The sequence below is a fragment of the Bidens hawaiensis genome, unplaced genomic scaffold (genome assembly GCF_021521415.1).
Source record: "Bidens hawaiensis isolate Kalapana, Puna unplaced genomic scaffold, B.hawaiensis_p1.1 tig00016042_1, whole genome shotgun sequence".
Classification (NCBI taxonomy): Eukaryota; Viridiplantae; Streptophyta; class Magnoliopsida; order Asterales; family Asteraceae; genus Bidens; species Bidens hawaiensis.
The window spans coordinates 274,475-299,420 of record NW_027492455.1 but is presented as its reverse complement, the minus strand read 5'-3'; the positions used below and the strand labels follow the sequence as shown (position 1 = coordinate 299,420).

The 24,946-nt window shown below is 36.8% G+C and overlaps 2 protein-coding genes across 2 annotated transcripts; both read left to right on the top strand.

The window, feature by feature from the left end:
* The first annotated feature begins 4,203 nt into the window (after window positions 1–4,203).
* LOC143550488 (3-oxoacyl-[acyl-carrier-protein] synthase I, chloroplastic-like) lies at window positions 4,204–8,569 on the top strand. Its single transcript, XM_077041128.1, has 7 exons — window positions 4,204–4,845; window positions 6,315–6,746; window positions 7,082–7,255; window positions 7,344–7,457; window positions 7,906–8,007; window positions 8,103–8,169; window positions 8,317–8,569. Exons 1-7 carry the CDS (start codon window positions 4,405–4,407, stop codon window positions 8,382–8,384), a joined length of 1,398 nt encoding a protein of 465 aa, XP_076897243.1. The 5' UTR covers window positions 4,204–4,404; the 3' UTR covers window positions 8,385–8,569.
* A 9,659-nt stretch (window positions 8,570–18,228) lies between these two features.
* Window positions 18,229–23,621, top strand: LOC143550487 (DNA replication licensing factor MCM3-like). The gene is made up of 16 exons (XM_077041127.1): window positions 18,229–18,343; window positions 18,441–18,550; window positions 19,364–19,572; window positions 20,505–20,635; window positions 20,718–20,956; window positions 21,053–21,289; window positions 21,378–21,532; window positions 21,651–21,859; window positions 21,936–22,098; window positions 22,189–22,379; window positions 22,464–22,523; window positions 22,611–22,700; window positions 22,804–22,994; window positions 23,107–23,175; window positions 23,256–23,397; window positions 23,476–23,621. The coding sequence occupies exons 1-16, from the start codon at window positions 18,278–18,280 to the stop codon at window positions 23,539–23,541; spliced, it is 2,328 nt and encodes a 775-aa protein (XP_076897242.1). The 5' UTR covers window positions 18,229–18,277; the 3' UTR covers window positions 23,542–23,621.
* The last annotated feature ends 1,325 nt before the right edge of the window (window positions 23,622–24,946 follow it).

The window sequence follows — 24,946 nt, the reverse complement described above, 5'->3', positions numbered from 1 at the left end:
ATCACCGGTACGTTTCTAGTTAACGACGCCTATGCTAGAGTTTTATTTGATTCTGGTGCCAATTTAAGTTTATAGATTATAGTTTCTGTAGTCTATTAAACGAACCATTAACTAAATTAAATAAAACTGTAAGCTTCGAGACTGCTAATGGTGAAATCGTTAAGATCTCCGAAGCCCTTGAAAACAGAAAAATTCTTTTGGCTGGTTATATTCTGCCTATTTGTTTGTTGCCTATGAGTTTAGCTGGTTTTGATATTGTACTTGGTATGGATTGGTTATCCGATAACCAAGCTCGTATCATCTGCAATAGCAAAACCATTGAACTTCAAGCCCCCGATAAACGAACAATTCGAATTGAAGGGGACAAAGACGCTGGCCAAGTTAGTATAATCTCCATGATTAGAGCTAACAAATGTTTAAATCAAGGATGCCTCGCATTCATGGCCTACGTCACTGAAGAATCAAAACCAAAAGAAATCAAAGACGTTCCTATCGTTTCTAACTTTCCTAACGTCTTTCCTGATGAACTTCCCGGAATCCCTCCCGATCGTGAAGTAGAATTTAGGATCGATCTTATTCTAGGTACTGCTCCGATCGCCAAAGCTCCATATCGTTTAGCGCCAGCTGAGATGAAGGAATTGAAGAAACAACTCGATGAGCTTCTTGAGAAAGGTTTCATATGCCTAAGTTCGTCGCCTTGGGGAGCGCCAATTCTATTCGTCAAGAAGAAGGATGGTTCGATGCGAATGTGCATCGATTATCGTGCATTGAACAAGGTCACAATCAAAAACCGATATCCACTCCCTCGTATCGATGATCTTTTTGACCAACTTCAAGGTGATAGCTTCTTTTCTAAAATCGATCTTCGTTCCGGCTATCACCAACTTAAAGTCCAATCCGAAGATATTCCAAAGACTGCTTTTCGAACAAGGTATGGACATTATGAGTTCACGGTTATGCCGTTTGGACTTACTAATGCTCCAGCCGCGTTCATGGACATGATGAATCGTATCTGTAAGCCTTATTTGGATAAATTTGTTATCGTCTTCATCGACGACATACTCATTTATTCCAAGTCAAAGGCTGATCATGAAATTCATCTTCAAACTTTGCTTGAGATCCTTAGAACCGAGAATTTGTACGCCAAGTTCTCGAAATGCGAGTTCTGGTTGCACGAAGTGCAATTTCTTGGTCACATCATTAATGTCAACGGTATACAAGTGGACCCCGCTAAGATTGAAGCTATCTCTAAGTGGGAGGTTCCGAAATCGCCAACCGAAGTCTGAAGTTTCTTAGGTTTGGCCGGTTATTACCGTAGATTCATCGAGAACTTTTCTCGAAACGCCGTTCCCTTAACTTCCTTAACTCGTAAGAACATCAAGTATGAATGGGGAACGAAGCAACAAGAGGCGTTCGATATACTTAAACAAAAGCTCACTCAAGCACCTATCTTGGCTTTGCCAGAAGGTACTGAGAATTTTGTGGTCTTTAGTGACACATCACACTTGGGTTTGGGATGCGTACTAATGCAACGAAAGAAATTTATCGCCTACGCCTCTTGTCAACTAAAGGTACACGAAAAGAACTACACGACTCACGATCTAGAGTTAGGCGCCATAATCTTTCCACTTAAGATATGGAGGCACTATCTCTATGGAGTAAGATTTACCGTGTACACTGATCATAAGAGTTTGAAACATATCTTTGATCAAAAAGAGTTGAACATGCGCCCTCCAGCATGAGCGAACCTTTTCGAAAGCGGTTCTCAAAGCAGAGGAGGAGGGGTGGGCAAACGGCGATGGATGGAAACGCTCAACGACTACGATTGTGAAATTGTTTATCATGAAGGCAAAGCTAACGTCGTAGCTGATGCCTTAAGTCGTAAAGAGCACGAGAAGCCCAAAAGAGTCCGAGCGTTGCGATTAGAACTTCAAATTGATCTCATTGAACAAATCAAGTCCGCTCAAGTTCAAGCGATTAGAGAAAACCAAATCGCTGATGAAAAACGCAACGACACCATTGACTCGTTAGTCAAGGGTGACGATGGTATCCTAAGACTCGGAAATAGGATTTGGGTACCAATCACAGGTGTTGTTTAAATGGCAATGAATCTCGATAAGCGTGTCAACGAGAACGGGAGTTTGGCATAATCGTTTGACGATCGAGAAGTAAAGCGGCGTCGGAGTGCTTCTCAAGTCCCTAGGATTTCGGTACGCCACTAAGGTTAGGCGTAATAACGAATTCAATATAATCTAATATTATATTCAAGGCTTAAGACTTAAGTCGATGTTATGCTCGATACCTCGATTAAAAGAAAAATAAACATAACAAAGAAATGGATGAAAAGATGATATTGAATATTACGATAACATATATATGTGTGTAAGTATATATGTATTCTTTGTTATGAAAGATATTATTTAAAGAATAAAGAGTATTCTTAAATAATAAAGAAAATGATTACGTTTCTTGGAGAAGAAGAAACGTCGGGTTTTGAATATAAACTAAAGGTTTATAATTTACTTTTAAACAAGAGGTTTTCAAGTAAATAAGAATTGAACTAAAGGTTCAATCGAGGATTGAGTTATAAGACTAAAGGTCTTAAGCCGGATCGTGTATCCGACTAACAAATATTTACACTCGTACTATAGGTGCGAGATAAAGAAAGGGAAAGACCTTTGGACGGTGAGTGAAGCCGATCCTAAAGAGACAAGGTGAATACGCCCCCAAACTTTTAAACATGTTTTCAAATGAGTCAAACTTGTTATATGAAATTGTTTACAAGGAACTATGTGTTCCTAAAACCGTTATAACTATGGGTACTAACCTAGCCCTCAGGCTGTGGTATACATATGTCTGGATCCTTACATAGGTGGTACTATGCGATGTATGGGCATTATTGCACCACCCTTGGTCGTAGGACGCTCCACTGCAGGGAGTACGATCCTATGTGTATATTTACGGGTACTTAACTAAGTCGAACGCTGCGGTGTTCGTGAGGTGACCTAGTGTAGAGGCTCTAGATTATAATGTGTTATTTGACTTGATTATTCCTAAGCCACGTTGGGCCGAGGCAGGCGTAGCCTCGAGGGGTAATTAAGTAAAAGAAGTATTTTTGCGTCAGCGTATTCACCAGCATTCGTTGTTGACGTATTTTCTTACATTTTGCAGGTGAACAAGCTTAGCACTTGGAGTATCGAAGTGCTATTGATAAATCCGATGGCTCGGATTTCTTTTTGTAACTTAATATATAAACATGGTAGTTTGTAAATATTAAACACATAATCTTTTGTAACAACTTAACGGATGTTTTAAACACCGTCTTTTGTATATATAAATATTACGCTTTCGATCCTTAAAGTTTATAAGTCTTCCGCAAACAAAACGTAACTCTGATTTATTTACAACTACGGTACCAACTTTGTAGTCACGCTCCCAGGCCCTAGAAAGGGGGTGTCACACCAAGTGTATGATGTTTGACCTCACCCGTGAGATTTCAAAAGAAATCTGTCTGAACCGTGAGTTTTGATACCAAAACCGTGAGTTTTCACTAGCCGCTATAGTTTCTTTGCTTTTTGCGGCTGTCCTATGGCTTGTGGGTGTTGTGTTTATAAAAGTTTACCGTTAGAAAAAGACAAAATTACAAATTTTGTCATTCAATTATATGCGATTTATGGATAAGGTCATTTAAAGAGTTTATTTGCGGGCGGTATCCTTTATATGACAAAATGCATTCGTTTTTTGTTATTTACACTAACTGTCATCCAAAAACTTAGTTAAATCCAAACATGACAATACTTAACGAGGTTTTTGTTTAACATATTTTATTTAGTTTCTTATTCTAATAATATATTTAATTTGTTTTTAATAATAAATGTTTAAATAGTATGCGTACAAAGACTTAAATGTGCTCACATGTCAAAATTTAACGGAGTTTTTGGATTTCGGTCAGTCAAAAGAACGAAAATAAAATAAGCATGGTTAGTATGCCATGTAAATGACACTATCTGAAAATAAACCTTTTAAATTACTTATAATTCAAAAATTGCAAAATGTGTAATTTGTCTTAGAAAAAAAGTAGACAAGCTGCACAACTTATTTCATGTTTACCTTCGTAAAAAAATACATATATGTTTAATTCGGTTTCACCAAACCCATTACACGTCACGTGAGTGAGACCACATGTGCCACTAAACATTAATTCACAACTCTCACATACTTACGTTGTTGTCACAAACAACGATTCGGTAAGATCTGCCACTAAAACACATCACTGACAGTTGTAACTCATACCATTCAGGATCCAATCCACATCTCTTACTCTTATCTAATAATAATAATAATAATAATAATAAACCCTCTTCACACCACATTCAATTCAATCAAACACCATTCACTCAAACCATGCAAGCTCAAGCTCTTCTTCAATCAACCCCACTTCGGGTCTCCCAAATCAACCCGACCCACAAACCCACACGACCCACAAACACCAAACCTTCACTCACGCGCCGCCGCGCGTACATTTCCGCCGCCGCACCAAAACGCGAAAAAGACCCGAAGAAACGGGTGGTGATAACGGGTATGGGTCTGGTATCCGTATTCGGGAACGACGTGGATGTGTACTATGAGAAGCTGTTGGCGGGTGAGAGTGGGATCGGGTTGATAGACCGGTTCGATGCGTCGAAGTTTCCGACCCGGTTCGGTGGGCAGATTCGTGGGTTTAAGGCGGATGGGTATATTGATGGGAAGAATGACCGGAGGCTTGATGATTGTTTGCGGTATTGCATTGTTGCTGGGAAACGAGCTCTTGAAGATGCTGATATTGCTGGTGATAACCGGTCAAAGGTTTGTGGTTTTCATTTATTATTATTATTATTATTATTATTATTATTATTATTATTATTATTATTAGTAATTGGATTTGTTAATGGTAATTGAGTTTTAGGGTTTGTGTAAAGTGGTGGTAAATGGGTTGTGTTCGCGGGTCGAATCCCGACATGACCCCAACCTGAAAATGTTGTGACACGTGTTGAATGCGAACACGACCTGATAATTTTTATTTATAGTTTATTGAAATGGCATATTTTTAAATTTTCATTTTTTGAGAAAAATATATGATTTTTTTTATGAAATAGTTACATTTTAATTATATGAACCTGAAAATCATGTAAGACACGTGAACATGAACACGACTAGCATAGTCACATGTTGACTTGATATTTTTTATATTATATTGATTTCACAATTGAATAATTAAAAATAAAAAATTTACATTTTCATAACAAAAGAAAAAAGAAAATACAATTAATATAAAACACTTACATTTAAATTATAAAATCTTATGTCAAATTCGTTTTTATTTTATAAATTTTGACGATAAAATACACAATGGATATTATTCATTACATACTATACACTTAAAAAAGGTAAAATATAAATATATGGGTTAAACGGGTCAACCCGAACCTGTTTATACCAAACCCAAATCCGTGATATTTGTGTTAGGTTCGTGTCCTGTCAGAAATTTAAACCCCTAGTGTAAAGTGATTATTGTTGCATTATGTTATTATACATGATTAAAATGATCATATTAAGATAGAGAGGTGATAAGAAAATTGATAATATACATGAATTTAATATTTCTTATTTTAGCCTTAAGCTAATGATTATGTGACTCTTTTAAGTCCCGTGCACTTAAGTGAAAACAGATAGTGAATTTGAAGCATACTAGATACATGTGCCTTTGGTAAAAGAGTTTGCGATGCGTGTACTAAGGATCATGTGTAAAGTGCAGTAAATTATTTTTTTGGAAAGCAATGATAAGTGCATGATGTTCGTATGAATGTTAACACGTGTGGCTTTTTAAACAGTTTTTTTCTTTCTGACCCAAAACAGTTGCAGTAATTTTGAATATGCGGTATGAAATTAGTTGTAACATTTCCATCTCCGCGACAATGAAACAAAATTTTAAAGGTTGAAAAATGGACACGTCGGGTGTGTTCTGGGTTGTGTTGACCCGAATCACCTTCTTTACATTTTAATAAATTTCTGCATTTTCTGAAGAAAAAAAAGATCTAGGAGGTTTAATGCATTAAAATACATTTTGGACGACTCTAGTTTCAAAGTTCGGCCCGACGCCGTATTTAATTTTTTTAATATAATATTTATTTTGCCTGTGACCAGTAGACTAGAGATAGAACATAACCTAAATCGACCCATTCATAATTGCCACATTTTCTAAATACCGCTTTTACAATCTGTATGAAACAATTTATAAATTTTTTTTATTTTTAAAACCGAAATGGCGTTTGCAGATTGATAAAGAGCGTGCGGGTGTGCTAGTTGGAACCGGAATGGGCGGTCTAACAGTTTTTTCAGATGGAGTTCAGTCGCTCATCGAAAGAGGTTACAGAAAAATCACTCCGTTTTTTATTCCATACGCGATAACAAACATGGCATCAGCATTGTTAGCTATTGATTTGGGCTTCATGGGCCCGAACTACTCAATCTCAACCGCGTGTGCCACCTCAAACTACTGCTTTCATGCTGCTGCAAATCATATCCGTAGAGGTGAAGCTGATTTGATGATTGCTGGCGGCACAGAAGCCGCCATTATTCCAATCGGGCTGGGCGGTTTCGTTGCGTGTAGAGCGTTGTCTCAGAGAAACGACGACCCACAAACTGCTTCGAGGCCGTGGGACCAAGATAGAGACGGGTTTGTTATGGGTGAAGGTGCTGGTGTTTTGGTAAGTTTGTTATTTGTACTGATTTTGGTTTTGGTCTCCAACTTTAAAAAATTACATCCTTAGTCCAATAGTTTGCAAAACAACATGTTTGGTCCCTAAAATGGATGAAGGTGGCCGTGAAATGCATACGCATTTAACAGACAAAGTTAACATTCATCCATTTTAGGGACCAAACACGTTGTTTTGCAAACTATTGGACTAACGATGTAATTTTTTCAAATTTGGGGACCAAAACCAAAATCAGTGCATACCACGGGGACCATCCGTGTAATTAACTCTTAATTCAATGAGTCAAAACGGGTTTGAATAATCGAATGTGGTTACATTATTTACAGGTAATGGAGAGTTTAGAACATGCGATGAAACGAGATGCACCGATACTTGCTGAATACTTGGGCGGTGCTATTAATTGTGATGCGTATCATATGACCGACCCACGTTCGGATGGACTTGGCGTTTCTTCTTGCATTCAAAGTAGTCTAGAGGATGCCGGTGTGTCAGCAGAAGAGGTATTCAAGTTTTTAACTACTTGTCGTTATTTTTAAATGATATTACATGAAATGCGTCTCGACTAGTAATGTTGCATATTTGTTTAAGGTTAATTACATCAATGCACATGCAACTTCAACATTAGTTGGTGATCTAGCGGAAGTAAACGCGGTAAAGAAGGTTTTCAAGAACACCGAAGGAATCAAAATGAACGCAACCAAGGTATATATATAAATAATAATAATAATAATAATAATAATAATAATAATAATATATTAGACGTTCTTTGACCCTAACCCAGTTAACTTTTTCCGTTAAATATGGTCTAGTGCCCTGCACATGGGGGTAATTTGGTCATTTTACTATTGCAAATTAAAATAATATTAACTCTGAACCATTCACTGACCTAAAGATGATTAATTTTCAAGAGTAAAATGACCAAAATACCCTCATGTGTCTGCACATGACCAGATTTAACGAGAAAAGTTAACTGGGTTAGGATCAAAGGACATAATGTGATAGAGTTTCTAAATGTAAAGGATTTTTTCTGCCATTTCTTTTGCTAAAGGACGTCCACTGAAAAAACGATTAAACATAAAGGACGCCTTTTGCCATTTTGTCAAAAATAAATAGTTAAGTTAGAAGTGTTACTGATTTGGTTATGTTTCAGTCTATGATAGGGCATTGTTTAGGTGCAGCCGGAGGTTTAGAAGCCATCGCTACGGTTAAAGCGATCCAAACAGGATGGCTACATCCCTCCATTAATCAATTCGTATGATCTTCATTTCTATCTGGATTAATATTTAATATAATTCATATTATTCTTTTTATATTTTTCAAATCTTAACTTTTATATTGTGTGGGCAGAACCCGGAGCCTGCTGTTGAGTTCGACACTGTTGCTAACGTAAAGCAGCAGCATGAAATCAACGTTGGTAAGTTTGATTGTTTTCCTATTTCCCTTAATTTGATACGTAATTAACTTTCGACTCATTTAACCAATGCATGTAAAATATAACCAAGTTTTACTTTGCGGTTTTATAAGGAAGGTTGACTGATTAGAATGTTTTGTTAATGTGCAGCGATTTCGAATTCATTTGGTTTCGGTGGACACAACTCTGTTGTAGCATTCTCTGCCTTCAAGCCTTGATTTGATGAGGTGATTTAGGGCTTATGAGACTGTTGTTTTCATGTTTGTTGGCCAATTTAGACTTGTTAGATTAAGTGAGTTGAGTTCATTATGTGATTTAGAGGCTGGCTATGGGTTCAAAAACTTTGGCACCATACCTTTTCTTATATATATTTTTTTTGTTAAATCACATCTTTCTTGTCCTCTCTTTATAAATTTGTCACTATAATACTAAATTATTATGAGAGCATATAGAACAATTATCAATCATATAAGCTTTTTCTCTAATAACTTATGTTTGTTAACTTATAAAAACACTGAATAAATAAATTATATTAAAAATGGAGTTGTATTCATATTCAAAATTGAGGGATTTTTTTTTATAATTTTATTATATCGTAAACTATATGAGTGCCGGTTCGTGATGAACCAAATTGATTTCGACCGAACAACATTGGCACCTATATCAACATCGGAACATGCAACTCCAAATTTGAACAAAAAGCACGCATTCAAAAAGCACATGATCCCTCTTACTCTTCGTTCTTACAAAGCAGACAAGTCATAGAAGAAAACGAGAGGTTTCGAGAAAGAGCAATTTTGTTACGAAACATCTACCAAACAAAATAATTTTTTTAGCGACAACCAGTTATCTCAATAAAAATGAACCAAAATTTATTACCTATATTAGGTCTTTTAGGAAATATCCGTCAAATACAAGTTCGTATTCATTGTTGTCATGCTATTATTTGAAAATTGAAACACTCTATTTTCTAGTTCCTATATGTCATTTCATGTGTCTATTATTATTGCACGCAAGTTATTAGACTATGTATTGTGGATTATGGTTAATTTGTTAGTTAACCAAAAGTGATGTCATGTCACTGTCACGTATACAGTGGGGCATTAACTAACTAACTAACTAACTCATTAAACTTGTATAGTGGTTGAGGATTAGTTAATTAAGACGAGATGATGCAGGGTTGGGGGTGAGGGCGCCGACACCACTAGAATGCGAGAAGGAGGCGTGGAACCTCATTTTTGAGTGGTGTAATGGTGTCTGGTGGTTAAAGTGGATGAGGTGGCAGAGAGTGACACCCCACCACCTCTTCACAACACTTAGTCTTATAAAATACCCGACGTAACTTGGAAATCCATCCGGGTATATTTCGAAAGTCTGATTATAGGCCCCTAATATTTCAAAAAACCGGGTCCATTAAGTTAGTAGAAAATGGTTCGAAGTGTAAGGTAATAGATCAAACTCGGTTTCTTAAATGAAACTGACTTGGGGTTAAATATTTCAACAAAAAGTAATGTATACAGATGATTACTAAACATCAAATTAAGTTATCAAAATCAAATAATTCATCATCTTGTGGCAAACAAATACCATTCCATCATAAACCTATAAACCACATCAAAATCACTAAATAAACAAAACATTTAGCATTTTATACAAGGACATCAAAAGTATATTTTTTTTTTTCATTTTCCATTCAGAAAGTATAAAGAAGTCATCTATATGATTCAACTATTTGATGGTAGCACCTAATATGATATTGCACATCTAGTTTGTACAACATATGAATATGAATAAATAAAACTATTGTGGCTAACAGCAAGTGTTAGGTTGGTAAACCCCTTGGGTTTAATTGTGGGTTTTATATTACTCCATTGTAATTGTAATGATCTTTTGCCCAAGCTTAATAAAATGATCTGTAGCCAGTGAATATAGGTTAGTCACCAAGACTGAACCATGTTAAAATCTCTAGTGTCGTTTATTATTTTCTATCTGCGTGTTTTACTATTGTGCATTGTTCGTGTTGTCACTTCCGCATCGTCACTTTTATCCTACCAAGCGGTATCAGATCTTTAGGCTTGGGAGTACTCGTACACACGAGATTCGCTAGAGGTTCTTTAAAATATGCAACATTAATCTTTAACTCTCTAAAAAAATGCAATGTGTTTATTAAATTATTAATCTTAGCTCGAAAGCTAACATGATAGTAAATTAAGTTGTTCATGTTCGTGTTTGTTTACATCCGTGGTTTGAAACCCAACCCGAGCATCCCACATGACTTCGGATACAACCCCATCAAGAATGATAAACGATAATTAACGCACAACTTAGAAATAACCGACTTATATTATAACCATAAACTATAACTCAAAAAACTGATTACAATAACTTTGGTAGTGATGGAGGTGATTGTTGTGTTGTGATGTTGTATCTAACACTAACTTTGTACATGTATTTATACTAGTAACCCAACTTGGTCACCAAGCATAATATGTGGTCACCACTCAACTTGGCCATCAAGGTGAACTTAGGCAACAGAGTCAACTTGGCCAACAAGGTGAACTTGGCCACCAAGCATATGGAATGTTTCATAATACCCCTTAGACTTTAACCGACTTGTTAAAACCTCTTAGGCCCGGTTCACTGACTTGTGACCCGGAATAGAAATTAATCCAACATTCACCTCCCTAATTTCTGATTCGGATTAGAAAGGTCTTCAACTCCAAGTAACTCGCGCATCTCCGTGAACTTGATTCTTGTGAGTGCTTTAGTGAGGATAACAGCCCGTTGCTCTTTTCCGCTAATGTGCTCAACATCGACCTCGCCGTCGTTGTAGCAATCTCGGATAAAATGAAAGCGAGACTTTATATGCCCTGTTCGGTTATGAAAAACCGGATTTTCACAAGGGCTATTGCGGACGTGTTATCAACTTTCAACACAACTTTCTGCAACGCTTCTCCAGTCAACTCGCTCAACAACTCTCGGAGCCATACAGCTTGACATGCGGCAGCTGAAGCCGCCATGTACCCGGCTTCACACGATGAGAGTGCAACCGTCGCTTGCTTTTGTGAGCACCATGTAATTGGAGATTGCCCGTAATAAAACACGTGGCCAGTGGTACTTCTACCATCATCCTCATCTATATTGTGACTACTATCACTATAACCTACAAGTCGTTTAGACCCGTTCTTCCCGTACTTGATCCCATAGCTTGTCGTTTTCTTCAAATATCTCAATAGGTGTCGTATTGCCATACCATGAGATTCTCGTGGGTTTTGAATATATCGACTAACAATACCCACAGAGTATGCCATATCCGGACGAGTGTGTAATAAATACCGTAAGCAACCCACTACCTTTCGATACTCGGTTGCATCGAGTTCGACTTCATTCTCGGCTTTTGAGTATTTCACACCGTGATCCATCGGGACTTGAGACGGATTACAGTTTTGCATACCGGTCTCCTTTAGAATTATTTTAGCGTATCCTTCTTGTGTAATTATTATCCCGTCCTCTCGTTGGAATACTTCGATTCCGAGATAGTAGGTTACCTTCCCGAGATCCAACATCTCAAACTTGGTCGCCATACCCTTTTTGAAATCTGAAATTATACTCGAGCTTGTACCTGTCACAAATAAATCATCCATATACACGGCTAAGATCAAAAAATGTTTCCCATCCGTCTTTCGGTAAACCGATTGTTCCTTGGAACATTTTTGAAACTTCATGTCTCGTAGGATGTTATCGAGCTTTGTCTTCCAAGCTCGGGGAGCTTGCCTTAACCCGTACAAGGCCTTTGACAACTTGTAAACTTTTGCCTCCTCGCCTTTTTTCTCGTGTCCTTCGTGTTGAGAAACGAACACAACTTCTTTCAATTCACCATGTAGAAATGTCATCTTTACATCAAGATGGTGGATTTCCCATCCGTTAGATGCAGCCAATGCGATCAGTAGCCGAATAGTCTAGATGTGGGCTACCGGAGCGAAAACATCATCAAAGTCAATCCCGGGTTGTTGCACGTAACCCTTTGCAACCAACCGAGCTTTGTACTTGTTTATCGTTCATCCGCATTTTGTTTGATTTTGAACACCCACTTCAACCCGATACATTTTGCACCCTTTGGAAGTCCGACTAACTTCCATGTTTCATTCTTGTTTATCGAATCGATCTCGGTATTCATAGCACGAACCCATTCTTGGTTCGACTTAGCCTCAAAATAGCTACTCGGTTCACCACTTGCTGTAAGAAGCAATTGCTCATAGTCAGAGTCAATATGTAATACATAATCTTCTTATAATCTTCTTGGTAAAACCGAGACTCAGGTTGAACGTCTTAGACCCTTTTGGGCCTCATTTTCACCCGAATGGACCTGTGACCCATTAATATCGATTGAACTTGAGAGCGGGTTGAGGAATTAGGCCCGATATGACTTGGTTCGGCTGAGTCGTTGGACTCGGGTTGAACCGGTGATGTAGGTTCAGAGCTTGGGCTATCCGGGTTGCTTCTAGACGTTTCTTCAATAGTGGGTTCTATTTGACCAGTTCCATTGTCAACCGCACCCCCCCCCCAAATCAATAGAAAACATACCCGGCTCGTAGTCATTCTTCTCGACTTTCTTTACCCAATTCCACCCTTTGTTTTCGTCAAACACAACGTCCCGACTAACAACAATTTTCCGAGTGTTCAGATCAAAAAGACGGTATGCTTAACGAGCTGTCTTGACCTATCATCAAGTTTCTTTAGACGTACACTATCAACTTTAGCATCCGCCATGCACCCAAATACTCGAACGTGTTCAATAATCGGTTTCTTTTTCTTGAACCGTTCATATGGAGTTTGATCAACCAAGGCCCGGGTTGGGACCCGATTGATTAAAAAGGTTGAATGTCGGACCGCCTCTCCCCACATATAATTCGGTACCTGCATTGCCTTTAGAATACTCCGCACCATCCCCATTAAAGTTCTGTTTCGCCTTTCTACCACGCCATTTTGTTGCGGCGTGTACGGGGCGGTTAAATGCCGAATAATTTCACTTTCATCGCAGAACCGATTGAAATCACGTGAAGTGAATTCTCCTCCCCTATCGTTTCGAAGAGTTTTCATTGGTAAACCCGCCTCCGCCTCGATTAGGGCTTTAAACCTCTTAAAACTTTCAAACGCTTCACCTTTTTCTTTCAATAAAAACGTCCACATATATCGTGAGTAATCGTCTATAATAACAAAGACATACCTATTACCCGAGATAGTGGATGGAGTTATTGGACCGCACAAATCACCATGAACTAACTCTAAAGGTTGGGATGCTCTAAACGAGTATGTAGCCGGAAATGAACGCCTCGTTTGTTTACCCACCAAACGATTCACACAACTGATTTTCGTGTTCAACATGTGGTAAACCTCTTACAAGATCCTTCTTTGCCATCGATTTCATTAACTCGAAATTGATGTGCCCAAGTCTTGCGTGCCAACGCCATGCATCATCTTCAATCTTTGATTGCAAACACACGGGAGCTCCAATTTTCATTCGTATTTTGTAGAGTCGGTTTTCGGATCTCTTGACCTTCATGAGTAACCTCCCATTCTCATCGTACATGGTCAGAAGATCGTGTTTCATCCGAATGTCACATCCGGACTCCGTTGCTTAACCGAGACTTATTATATCAGTTTTTAACTCCGGAATATAATAAATCTCGGTTAACAAGTCTTGGTCACCCGATTTTCCTTGGAAAAGAATTGAGCCTTTTCCCTTGATTTGAACAAATGACCCATCTCCGAACTTAACCCTCCCGGTTATGTTCTTGTTTAACTCTAAAAATACGACCGGTTTCCCGTCATATGATTACTTTCCCCATTATCCAAATACCATACATCATCTTCGAACCGCTCGGTCTCGTATTTCTTTGGTATTAGGTTTTGTTCATTTAAGAACACAACTTGATGCATATACGCCGCATCATCAAAATTTTCATGGACTTCGGTTTTGTTTGCTTCTTGACCCTTTCGAACTCGGTCCGGGAAACCGGATGCAAAGTGACCAAACTGGTCACATCGGTAACATAAAATCTTTGACCGATCTTTCTTCACCCTTACTTTTCCTCGACTTGATGACCCTTGTTCGGTACTAGGGGTTCGGTATTGGCCATTGAAACGGCCTCGACCGCGACCTCGACCTTCTCGTCCTCGTCCCCTATTAGATTCAAAACTTCTATGACTTGATGAATCATATTTACCAAATAAAAGTTTACCTTGGTCACCCCCTTAAATTTCTTCTTCTCGGATTCGCTCCTCATAGGCTCGGAGTCGGCCTACGACATCTTCAAATCCCGTTTGATTGAGATCCAACATTTGCTCAAACGAATCAACCATTTGAATATACTTCGATCTTGGGAGACTTTTGAGAAACTTCTTTACCAACCTTGCTTCATCTATAACTTCACCGAGAGCCGCTGATTTCGAGGCAATGCTCGATAACTTTCCTGCAAAGTTATCTATGGAATCTGACTCATTCATCTTCATATTGTCAAATTCCATTGACAAGGTTTGGAGACGTGCTTCTCTAACCCGTTCGGCACCTAAGTGTCGGGTTTTAATCGAATCCCACATGGCTTTAGCAGTTTCTTGATCTCCAATTTGCATTATCAAGGTTTCAGGTATGGATTGAAACAACAAGGCCATAGCCATGTCATTTTTGTCTTCATCGGGGACACCCGAGTTGATGGTGTCCCAAACTTTGTGAACTCTTATGACTACTTTCATCCTCATAGCCCAGACGGTATAGTTCGTTGTAGTTAACATTGGACATTGAACGGAGGATGGCCCGTTCTCTTTCCCCTTTGGCGGCTGCGGTGGAGTCGTGTCACCCATGGCTACTCAAACCCAACTTGTTTGAATAAAGTAACAACTGAACGAACTATGCTATCGACAATGACAACAACTTATTTGGGAGATCAAACCAACTTGTTCGATCAACCACGATAACAACTTCTTTAGGAAATCAAACCAACTTGTTCGATCGAGACACCTTCTTTGTTGGCCGTTAATTATCGCGTTCTTGAACCGAGCTTTGATACCAATTCAAGAATGATAAACGATAATTAACGCACAACTTAGAAATAACCGACTTATATTATAACCAGAAAATATAACTCAAAAAACTGATTACAATAACTTTGGTAGTGATGGAGGTGATTGTTGTGTTTGTTGATGTGTTGTGATGTTGTATCTAACACTAACTTTGTACATGTATTTATACTAGTAACCCAACTTGGTCACCAAGCATAATATGTGGTCACCACTCAACTTGGCCACCAAGGTGAACTTGGGCAACAAAGTCAACTTGGCCAACAAGGTGAACTTGGCCACTAAGCATATGGAATGTTTCATAATACCCCTTAGACTTTAACCGACTTGTTAAAACCTCTTAGGCCCGGTTCACCGACTTGTGACCCGGAATAGAAATTAATCCAACACCCCATACGTATCTTCGCATACAACTCACCATCCCACTTCTTCTTCCCCAACTCCGCCCCCATTCGCATACCACCCTCAACCGCACTCTCACGGTCTTCAAACACGCCATCAACCAACCCCATCGTCACCGCCTGATCCACTTTCATCTTCACTCCACGCAACAAAACATCTCGTAAGAACTCTGGCTTCACCTTAGATCTTATAAGCTCAAACCCATAGTCAGGCAACAACACACCTTTATCAATCTCGTTCATACACATGACACCATGGTCACGTCTCATGAACACATAGTCATGACATAATGCAAGCCCCAGTCCCGCACCAATCGCATGGCCAGTAACCACTGCGATTGTTGGCATAGGGAGGGATATGAAATCTAAAACCAAACCCTTGAACAATTCATTTAGTTGGAGGACCGTGTCGTTGTTGTTGTTGCTGTTGTTGTTGTTGTTGTTGTTGCTGCTGCTGTTGTTGTTGTTATTAATATTATTAATATCAAAGCCGTTACAAAAGAATTTTCCTTGGGCAATGGTGATGAATACGGAGCCGCGAGTGGAGTGAAACTTGGCATCTAATACGAATAGCGACGATGAGGGTAGAGTTGAGGCAATGCTCGTCGACGCCATCGCCGGCAGTGGCGAAGCTTGAACTAAGATACCGGAGCGGCCGGACTCAATATGTATTAAAAAAATTCGAAACCGAGGGGTGCCGAGCTCAAATTTTAGAACGAAAACGACTAAATTTACACTACGTATAAAAAATTTCGGGCGAAAACGGATAAATTTACACCACCGCGCAAAAAAACAGGGGGGCACCCCCGGCCCTAAGTATACTTCGCCATTGATCGCTGGTAAGTGTTAGCAAGAAAATGTTCCCGTGTTTTTCCAAACTACACATGATTATATATTTATATGTATGATTAATATTCTTGATGGGAAAAATTTTAGAGTACAAGAAGATTGAGCATGAGTTAAATAGAGGATAAAAACATACGAAGGTAACCTTAAGGCCGTCCTCTGTTGAGGGGCGACCTTATCCTTGGTCATCGTCATGTAGGAAACAGGACTTCAAAGCCCCTCTACATAATGTTCTAATGTGGCTTGTCGCCATTTTGTTGCCCAATTATATATATACATATATATGTATGTGTGTGTATGTGAGAGATAAAGAAATGTCTGCCCCGCTATTCCCCCCACATCGCCCTATCTTCACAATACCGCCCCCCAAATCTCACCCCCCACCCCACCCACACCACACCACACTGGTGTTCAGTCCCCTAAATCGCCCCTTTAGTGCTCACAGTGCCCGGTCTAACTAGCCTTGACTCCACATCATTGAAAACAAGGGACTCGGTAATTAGTTTTCTTGATTTTTATTCTCGGCCATATATATTCTATGGCTTGGTGTAGTGGTAGAGAGCATGAGTTTCTCAATGAAGACCCAAGTTCAAACCTCACTTACAACATTTTGGAGAGACATGAGTGACTCAATGAAGAAAGATTGAGATCATTGTGATCTCCATTTCGATTCTGAGGGCGGTCGAATTTTACCACCAGTGAACTGAAGATAACTTGGAGGCGCTTAAGGGCTCCGTACGACTGGGTTGGGCCAGCTTGCGATGGCTTTTTGCTATTGGGTTACCCCGTACGGAGTACCTTGGTATTCTATGTTTGTTGGCCGGTAAAAAAAAAACTTTCCAATTTTCATTGACTTCTTTAACTCCGTTAATATTTTATCTTTATGTTTAAATCAGGGACATTTTTGTCTTTTAATACATTTTTATTATTATAAATAATTATTATAATAATTATTTGTATTGAGATATTGGTCCTAATATTTTCAATAGTTTTTTTTTTCACTTTATATGTGTACTTTTATGTTAGTTTTTCTTTCTCTTTTTTGTATTGAGATATTGGTCTTAATATTCCTAATTTTTTATTCATTGATAGATAACATTCACAACTAACAATCTGACTCTCACTACTTCTAACATAGAATTTATTTTCTTCTATCACTTTCGAACTTAATAGACTTTAACTCCGTTAGTTTTGTTTTTTGGTAACGTGACATGTTTTTTATTGATGTGGCATGTGACGGGACATTTCCTTAGAAAGTTGTGGATCCATGTCTCCACTTAATCATCTTCTTCATGAAGGTTATGGTTTTGTGAGTGAAAATGCCAAAATGGATAAAGATGAAGTTGATGGTTTATTGGCGGGAGTGCGGGACCTATTTTATTTATTTAAAAAAAATGTAACGTCGTATCAAAAATGCCACATTAGTAAAAACATGTCACGTTAGCACAAAAATAAAACTAACGAAGTTAGAGTCCGTTAAATTCACGGGGGTGACATGACAGAACATAAGAAAACAAATTAAATCAGGGCTATTGGGCTGATCCTTTACCAACTTGGTGAAGTTAACCCATCTGTATACCTTAAATCTGGGCCAACTTCTAACTTTCCCATGGGCTGATCCTTTACCATATATTATTATTAAGCGGGAACACTTTCGTCACCACACCTCTTTTTTCCCGCCAAAACCCAATCACGGACAAATTTAGGGCAAAACTTCACACCATTCTTTTCACTCTCACTCTTCATTTCTTCTTCATCACTTGTTCATCAATCAATCAATCAATCAAATGGATATCACTGAAGAAATTAGGGCTACTAACAAGAAAGCCTTCACCGAGCTCTTCGACTCAAACGTGATAATCAATTAATCCTTTAATCAATCAGTTACTTGTTAATCTTTACTTAATTACTCTTACTCACTTACGCTTTGTAATAATATTTTGTTCACAGTATGATACTTTGGATGACGACATCAGGAACATGATTAACAACAAACGCCGTCGTTTAATCTTCAACCTCTCACACCTACATCACCGTGACGCTGCTGATCTCTCCCAAAGGTTTCACAATTATTATTATTATTATTATTATTATTATTATTATTATTATCATCATCATCATCATCATCATCATCATCATCATCATCATTATTATTATTATTATTATTACAGGTTGTTACTGAACCCTAGCTAGTAATTTTTAATATTTATTCGCTAATTGATATATTAATTTCACTATTTAATTAATTAATTAGCTTATTATTTATTATTATTATTATTTATTACTATTATTATTACAGGTTATTACTGAATCTTAGCTAGTAATTTTTAACAGTTCTTAGTTAATTGATATATTAATTTCACCATTTAATTAGTTAATTAGCTAATTATTACTATTATTACTATTATTATTATGGTTGTTGTTATTGTTATTATTATTGTTGTTATAGGTTGTTACTGAACGCTAGCTATTAATTTTTAACAATTATTTGTTAATTGGCATATTAATTTCACTATTTTAATAATTAATTAGCTAATAGAAACATAGATTAGCTAATTATTCTTATTCCTATTCTTATTCTTCTTCTTCTTCTTCTTCTTCTTCTTCTTATTATTATTATTATTGTTGCTGTTGTTACAGATTGTTACTGAACTCTAGCTAGTAATTTTTAACAGTTATTCGCTAATTGATATATTAATTTCACTATTTAATTAATTAATTAGCTTATTATTATTATTATTATTATTATTATTATTATTATTGTTTCAGGTTGTTACTGAACTCTAGCTAGTAATTTTTAACAATTATTTGTTGGTTGGTATATTAATTTTACTATTTAATTAATTAACTAATTATTATTGTTGTTATTGCAGGTTGTTACGGAACCCTAGCGAGTATATGCAGTCATTGACGGACTTTATAACGGACAGAACTCGGAGTATTGACCCGAAGTATTTGACCGAAGGCGAGCAGGTGTTGGTTGGGATTGACGGACCATTTGTTTCAAGGGAGGTTACGCCAAGAGACTTGTTGTCTGAGTTTATTGGGTCTATGGTGAAAGTTAATGGGATTATTACTAAATGTAAGTGTCTTGGTTATAAAATTTTTGTGGTTGTATGTTTTTTAAATTGTTTAGTTGTTTAGGTTAGAAGTTGGTTATTAATTGATTAACAAATGCAGGGAAAAATGATTGGAATTAGATACTTGTGGAGAACTAGTTTAGAATTTTAGATGCACATTTAGGGAAAATACTTTGTTGGTGTTGAAAAAATCGCAGTTAGGCGTAGGTGAATTGGAAGCTGTTGGGATATCAATTCGATTTCACCTAATTGACTTCTAATTTAGATGAAAATAGGTTGAAATTTGGTCAACATCCTTAAAAGTATTTATAAAACTATACATTTTTTTGAAAAATTATATATAAAATTGGTACCTCACTGCCTGACTGCTTAGCGAGTTTTACAACACTGTACTTGGTTAGAATTAAAAGTTTGATTATTTTAATAAAAAAGTAGGTTTATGATTCTGCAAGTAAAAATGTGGAGTTTTTTTAAATCTATGAATGCTATGTAACTAGGAAGCTCAAATCTGCTAATTGATTAGTTCAATTGCGTGGTTTATGACTGTTTTATTTGATTACTTGGCCACTGAAGTTGCAAAAATTAGAGATGAGCTCGGCTCCCGAAAATTCCGGTACTGATTTTTCCAAAATCTTGCTACTGGTACTGAAAATGTTTGGTTTGGTATCGGCATTGAAGGCAAAATTCGGAAAATACCAGTACTGTATCGGTACTGAAAACTCAAAAAGTTGGTATCGATTTGGTACCCATACGCGTTTGCTCATTCCTAGTAAAAGCTAATCAATTTTTACTTGCAGAATCACTTGTAAGCTAGATTAGGCATTATGGATGTTGGAAATGTGTTTTAGTACTTCTATAAAACTATTATTATGCTGCACAAGGGGCTGTTAGTGTAGTTTTTAATCTTTCAACGCACATGCTTTACATCGTATAGGTTCTCTTGTAAGGCCAAAGGTTGTCAAAAGTGTTCATTATTGCCCTTCAACTAAGCAATTTACATCTCGTGAGTATCGAGATATTACTTCTACAATGGGTTTGCCTACTGGTTCCGTGTATCCAACCCGGGTAATACTAAGTTCTATAATTACGTTACATTTTACTATTAAAAATAGAAAATTAAGTATCTCATCTGTAATATTATCTGCAGGATGACAATGGCAATTTGTTAGTAACCGAGTTTGGTATGTGCCATTACAAAGACCATCAAACACTATCAATGCAAGAAGTGCCTGAAAATTCTGCTCCTGGTCAACTCCCAAGAACCGTTGATGTCATTGCAGAAGATGATCTGGTTGACTCGTGCAAACCTGGAGATCGTGTGGCAATTGTTGGTGTTTACAAAGCTATTCCTGGAAAAAGTCAAGGCAGTGTTAATGGTGTTTTCAGGTTAACTTAAATGCCTACACTTTATATTTTCTTTCACTTGTATTTTGGTTTAACTGTTCATTTCAATTTTCAACTAAAAGTTACTATGATATGTAGGACTGTGCTTATAGCAAACAACATTTATTTGCTTGACAAAGAGGCAAGTGCGCCAGTTTATAGTTCAGAGGACTTGAAACATATTAAACAGATAGCTGAGAGAGAAGATACCTTTGACTTGCTTTCTAAGTCACTGGCACCTTCAATTTACGGGCATGCATGGATTAAGAAAGCAGTTATTTTACTTATGCTTGGTGGAACCGAGAAGAATCTTAAAAACGGGACCCACTTGAGAGGGTATGGTGCCATTTATTTTGTTGTCAAGATACTTGTATTGATTCAGTAGTTACAAATATTAAAGTTGATTTTACTATAATATTTGCAGTGACATTAACATGATGATGGTTGGGGATCCATCTGTAGCCAAGTCACAGCTTCTTAGAGCTATTATGAGTATTGCTCCATTGGCAATTTCAACCACTGGTCGTGGTTCGTCTGGTGTTGGGTTGACAGCTGCAGTTACTTCTGATCAAGAAACAGGTAAACATTATAGGGGAAGTTGCTTTACTGATTTTCTTAATGAGAAATTGCTATAAACTTGAGAAATTTGAATAAAAATAATTTCTATACTGATTTTTATAATGATTTACTTTATTAGGAGAAAGAAGGCTGGAAGCTGGTGCAATGGTTCTTGCAGACAGAGGTGTGATCTGCATTGATGAATTTGACAAAATGAATGATCAAGATCGTGTAGCAATACATGAAGTTATGGAGCAACAGACTGTAACAATTGCAAAAGCTGGTATTCATGCATCGTTAAATGCTAGATGCAGTGTGGTAGCAGCTGCTAATCCCATTTATGGAACAGTAAGTACTGTAATGTCATCTATTTACGCCATATAACATATCTTAACTGCGTGCTATGTTAATTGATCATCTGCAGTATGATCGGTCAATCACTCCAACAAAGAATATTGGACTTCCTGATTCCTTGCTGTCACGTTTTGATTTGCTGTTCATTGTATTGGACCAAATGGATCCTGAAATTGATCGAAGAATTTCTGATCATGTTTTGCGTATGCACCGTTTCCGATCTGATAAAGAAGGTAGGATCATGTGTGCTTGTGTTTTGCTTTTAAAGATTTTGATTTTTTTTGTAAGTTTATATCACTTACATCACGAAACATGTTTTTCAGGTGCTGATTCAGGTCTAAATAGAAGGGAAGCAGAATCTGAGATAGATGCTTCCATATTTGTTGAGTATAATCGAATGCTGCACGGAAGGAAAAAAGGTAGGAGACAAAATGATGAAGCTCTAACAATCAAGTTTCTTAAAAAGTATATTCATTATGCAAAACACAGGATTCAGCCAAATCTCACTGATGAGGTATATTTTATCTAGAATTGGTCAAAGATTCTATTTTTCTATTGTTTGTTAATGGTTATAATGATGATAAGTTTTCATGTTTAGGCATCTGAGTACATTGCAACAGCATTCGCAGAGCTCAGAAACAGTGGCGGTGGTAGCAGGGTTAGTATTAACAGTTATCTACTTGTTAAATTAACTTTAAAGATGCTTTGGTTTCTTAATAACGATTAGTGTTTTTAATACTTGTAGACTGGTGGAACACTTCCAATAACTGCTAGAACCCTGGAAACCATTATTCGACTCTCAACCGCACATGCCAAACTTAAATTGAGCAAACAGGTACTTTAGTCATAATGTTAAACATGCACATTTGATTTGTGCTATTTTTTTCTCAAACATGTCAATTTGACCCGGGCTTGTTTTAACATGTACCGTGGTGTAGGTTTTAAAATCTGATGTGGAAGCTGCCTTAAAAGTTCTCAATTTTGCGATTTATCATCAAGAGTTAACTGACATGGAAGAACGTGAGCAAGAACAGGAAAATGAGCTAGAAAGAAAACGCAAAGCCGACACCAGTGGAGATAATAACAATGGTAACAAAAGAACTGCACGACGTGATGCTTCTCAAACAGGGTTAGTTTATCACCAAATATCAAATTAATTTTCAGTTACATATATACATATGGGTATGTATATATTATATGTATATATTAAGTTAAATTTATTATGTTTTTTTTTCATTCAGGGATGCAGCTGAAACTGAAGCAATGGAAGTAGATGAAACTCCAGCTGCACCAACTATATCTCCTGAAAGGTGTGTTTCTTTTATAAATAAAATAAAATATAATATAATTATGTTTTTATTTTTAATATAATGGATTTGTTGTTGTGCAGGGTTGCTGCATTTAGGTCTGCATTAGAGCAGCATAGACATGAAACACGGTTCGAGCAAATAACTATAGCAGACCTCGAGGTGGCTGTTAACGACAGAGCAGCAATACCTTACTTGAGAGCAGAGATTATGCTCCTCTTAGAGGTATGTATTTTCGGTTATTCTGTTTTGTTAGTTTTCGTATTACGTGTAACTAAAAACACAAATGGCGATTGTGTGCAGAGCTGGGAGCAGGAAGGAGGGATAATGATAGCCGATGGCGGGGTTGTTTATCCCATATGGGGTTGATGAATGATCTGTTTGAGGAGTTTGTAACTTTTTAACCCATTTTATGTATTAGAATATATGTAGTTTACATTCTTGTTTAAATGGTTGACATGCACTCTTTTTAAGTTTATATTATTGTTAATCTTTTTTATTTGCAAAATTTCATCTACTCAAAAAGACTTGTAAATCTTTTTACAAGTGGACAAATTAAAATTTATAAACATTAGTTTTGAAATATGGCAGAGCTGCTAACAAATTGTATATTATGTATATATTAAATAACAGCTTTTTAGGTTTTAAATTTTATACTTGGTCACAAAAAATTGGTATATATACTCTCTAGTTCTAAGCTTTTATGACTAAAGTTTTATCACCAAATTAGTATTACTAAAGCTGAGGACTAAAGAGTATATACAAACTTTTATAACCAAAGTCTAGAAAATTAATCTTAGCAAGTTGCCCTTTAATATATACACAAGCGTTATGGCGGAGCACGTTGAACATGTTCGAAAACAACCATGCGTATTGGTAGAGACGTGGTGGGAAAACAGTAGATATTTGTTCGATTTGTAACGCCAATGTATTGTGACCAAAGTTAAAAGTAAATTTGTAGCCAAAGTTGAAAAAATATAAGTTTGGTTGCAAAGTTCTAAGGCTAAAATTAATGTCACAAAAGTTAAAAAGTTAAAAATTATATTAATCAAGTTGTCATTAAAATCTTAAAAAAAATATTACTATTATGTTTTTTGCCACTTAGTCATTATATACGTTGCATTTCTTGTGAATTTTTTTAAGTAATTAACTTTTTTTATGTATTTGTTACACGGAAACTTTAGTGTATGACGAATTTGATATCATTATTAGCATGCATTTATTTATTGTTATTTAATATTCTTTTTCTTTTGAAAGACGATTATTTTTAACGTTTGGGACCCCTTCAAATATCTGAGTGAGCCTTCCTGAGACGGAATGTCAATCGTTTATATTGATTTCGACGCTTTAGGTATAGGAAAACCACCCTGAGCCAAGTTTCGAACCCGAGATCTCAAAGATCTCAAGACTTAACCATCACCCCATGTCACTAGAAGAGGACGGTTTGAAAGAGGATCATTCAATATTCTTAATATCATGCGCATATTGTAACAATATCATGTACTTGTTATTTAATATCAAACTATATGTCATTTAATGTGATCAACTAATTCCTTCAAGCATAAAACATTTCACCTCATAATTCTTTTATTTCAATACATCAAATAAATATGTCTCTCATAAAGTTTTGTTTTGTAGTTTTACTAATAGTTGCAGTCGTCGGTAAGCTACACATTACTTATTGCTCATCACCCGTTCAAGCTTTTACTTTTAACCTTCTTACATATGAGTAATACACTTGTGTTGACATATTACTTATTTTGATTGCTCTGTA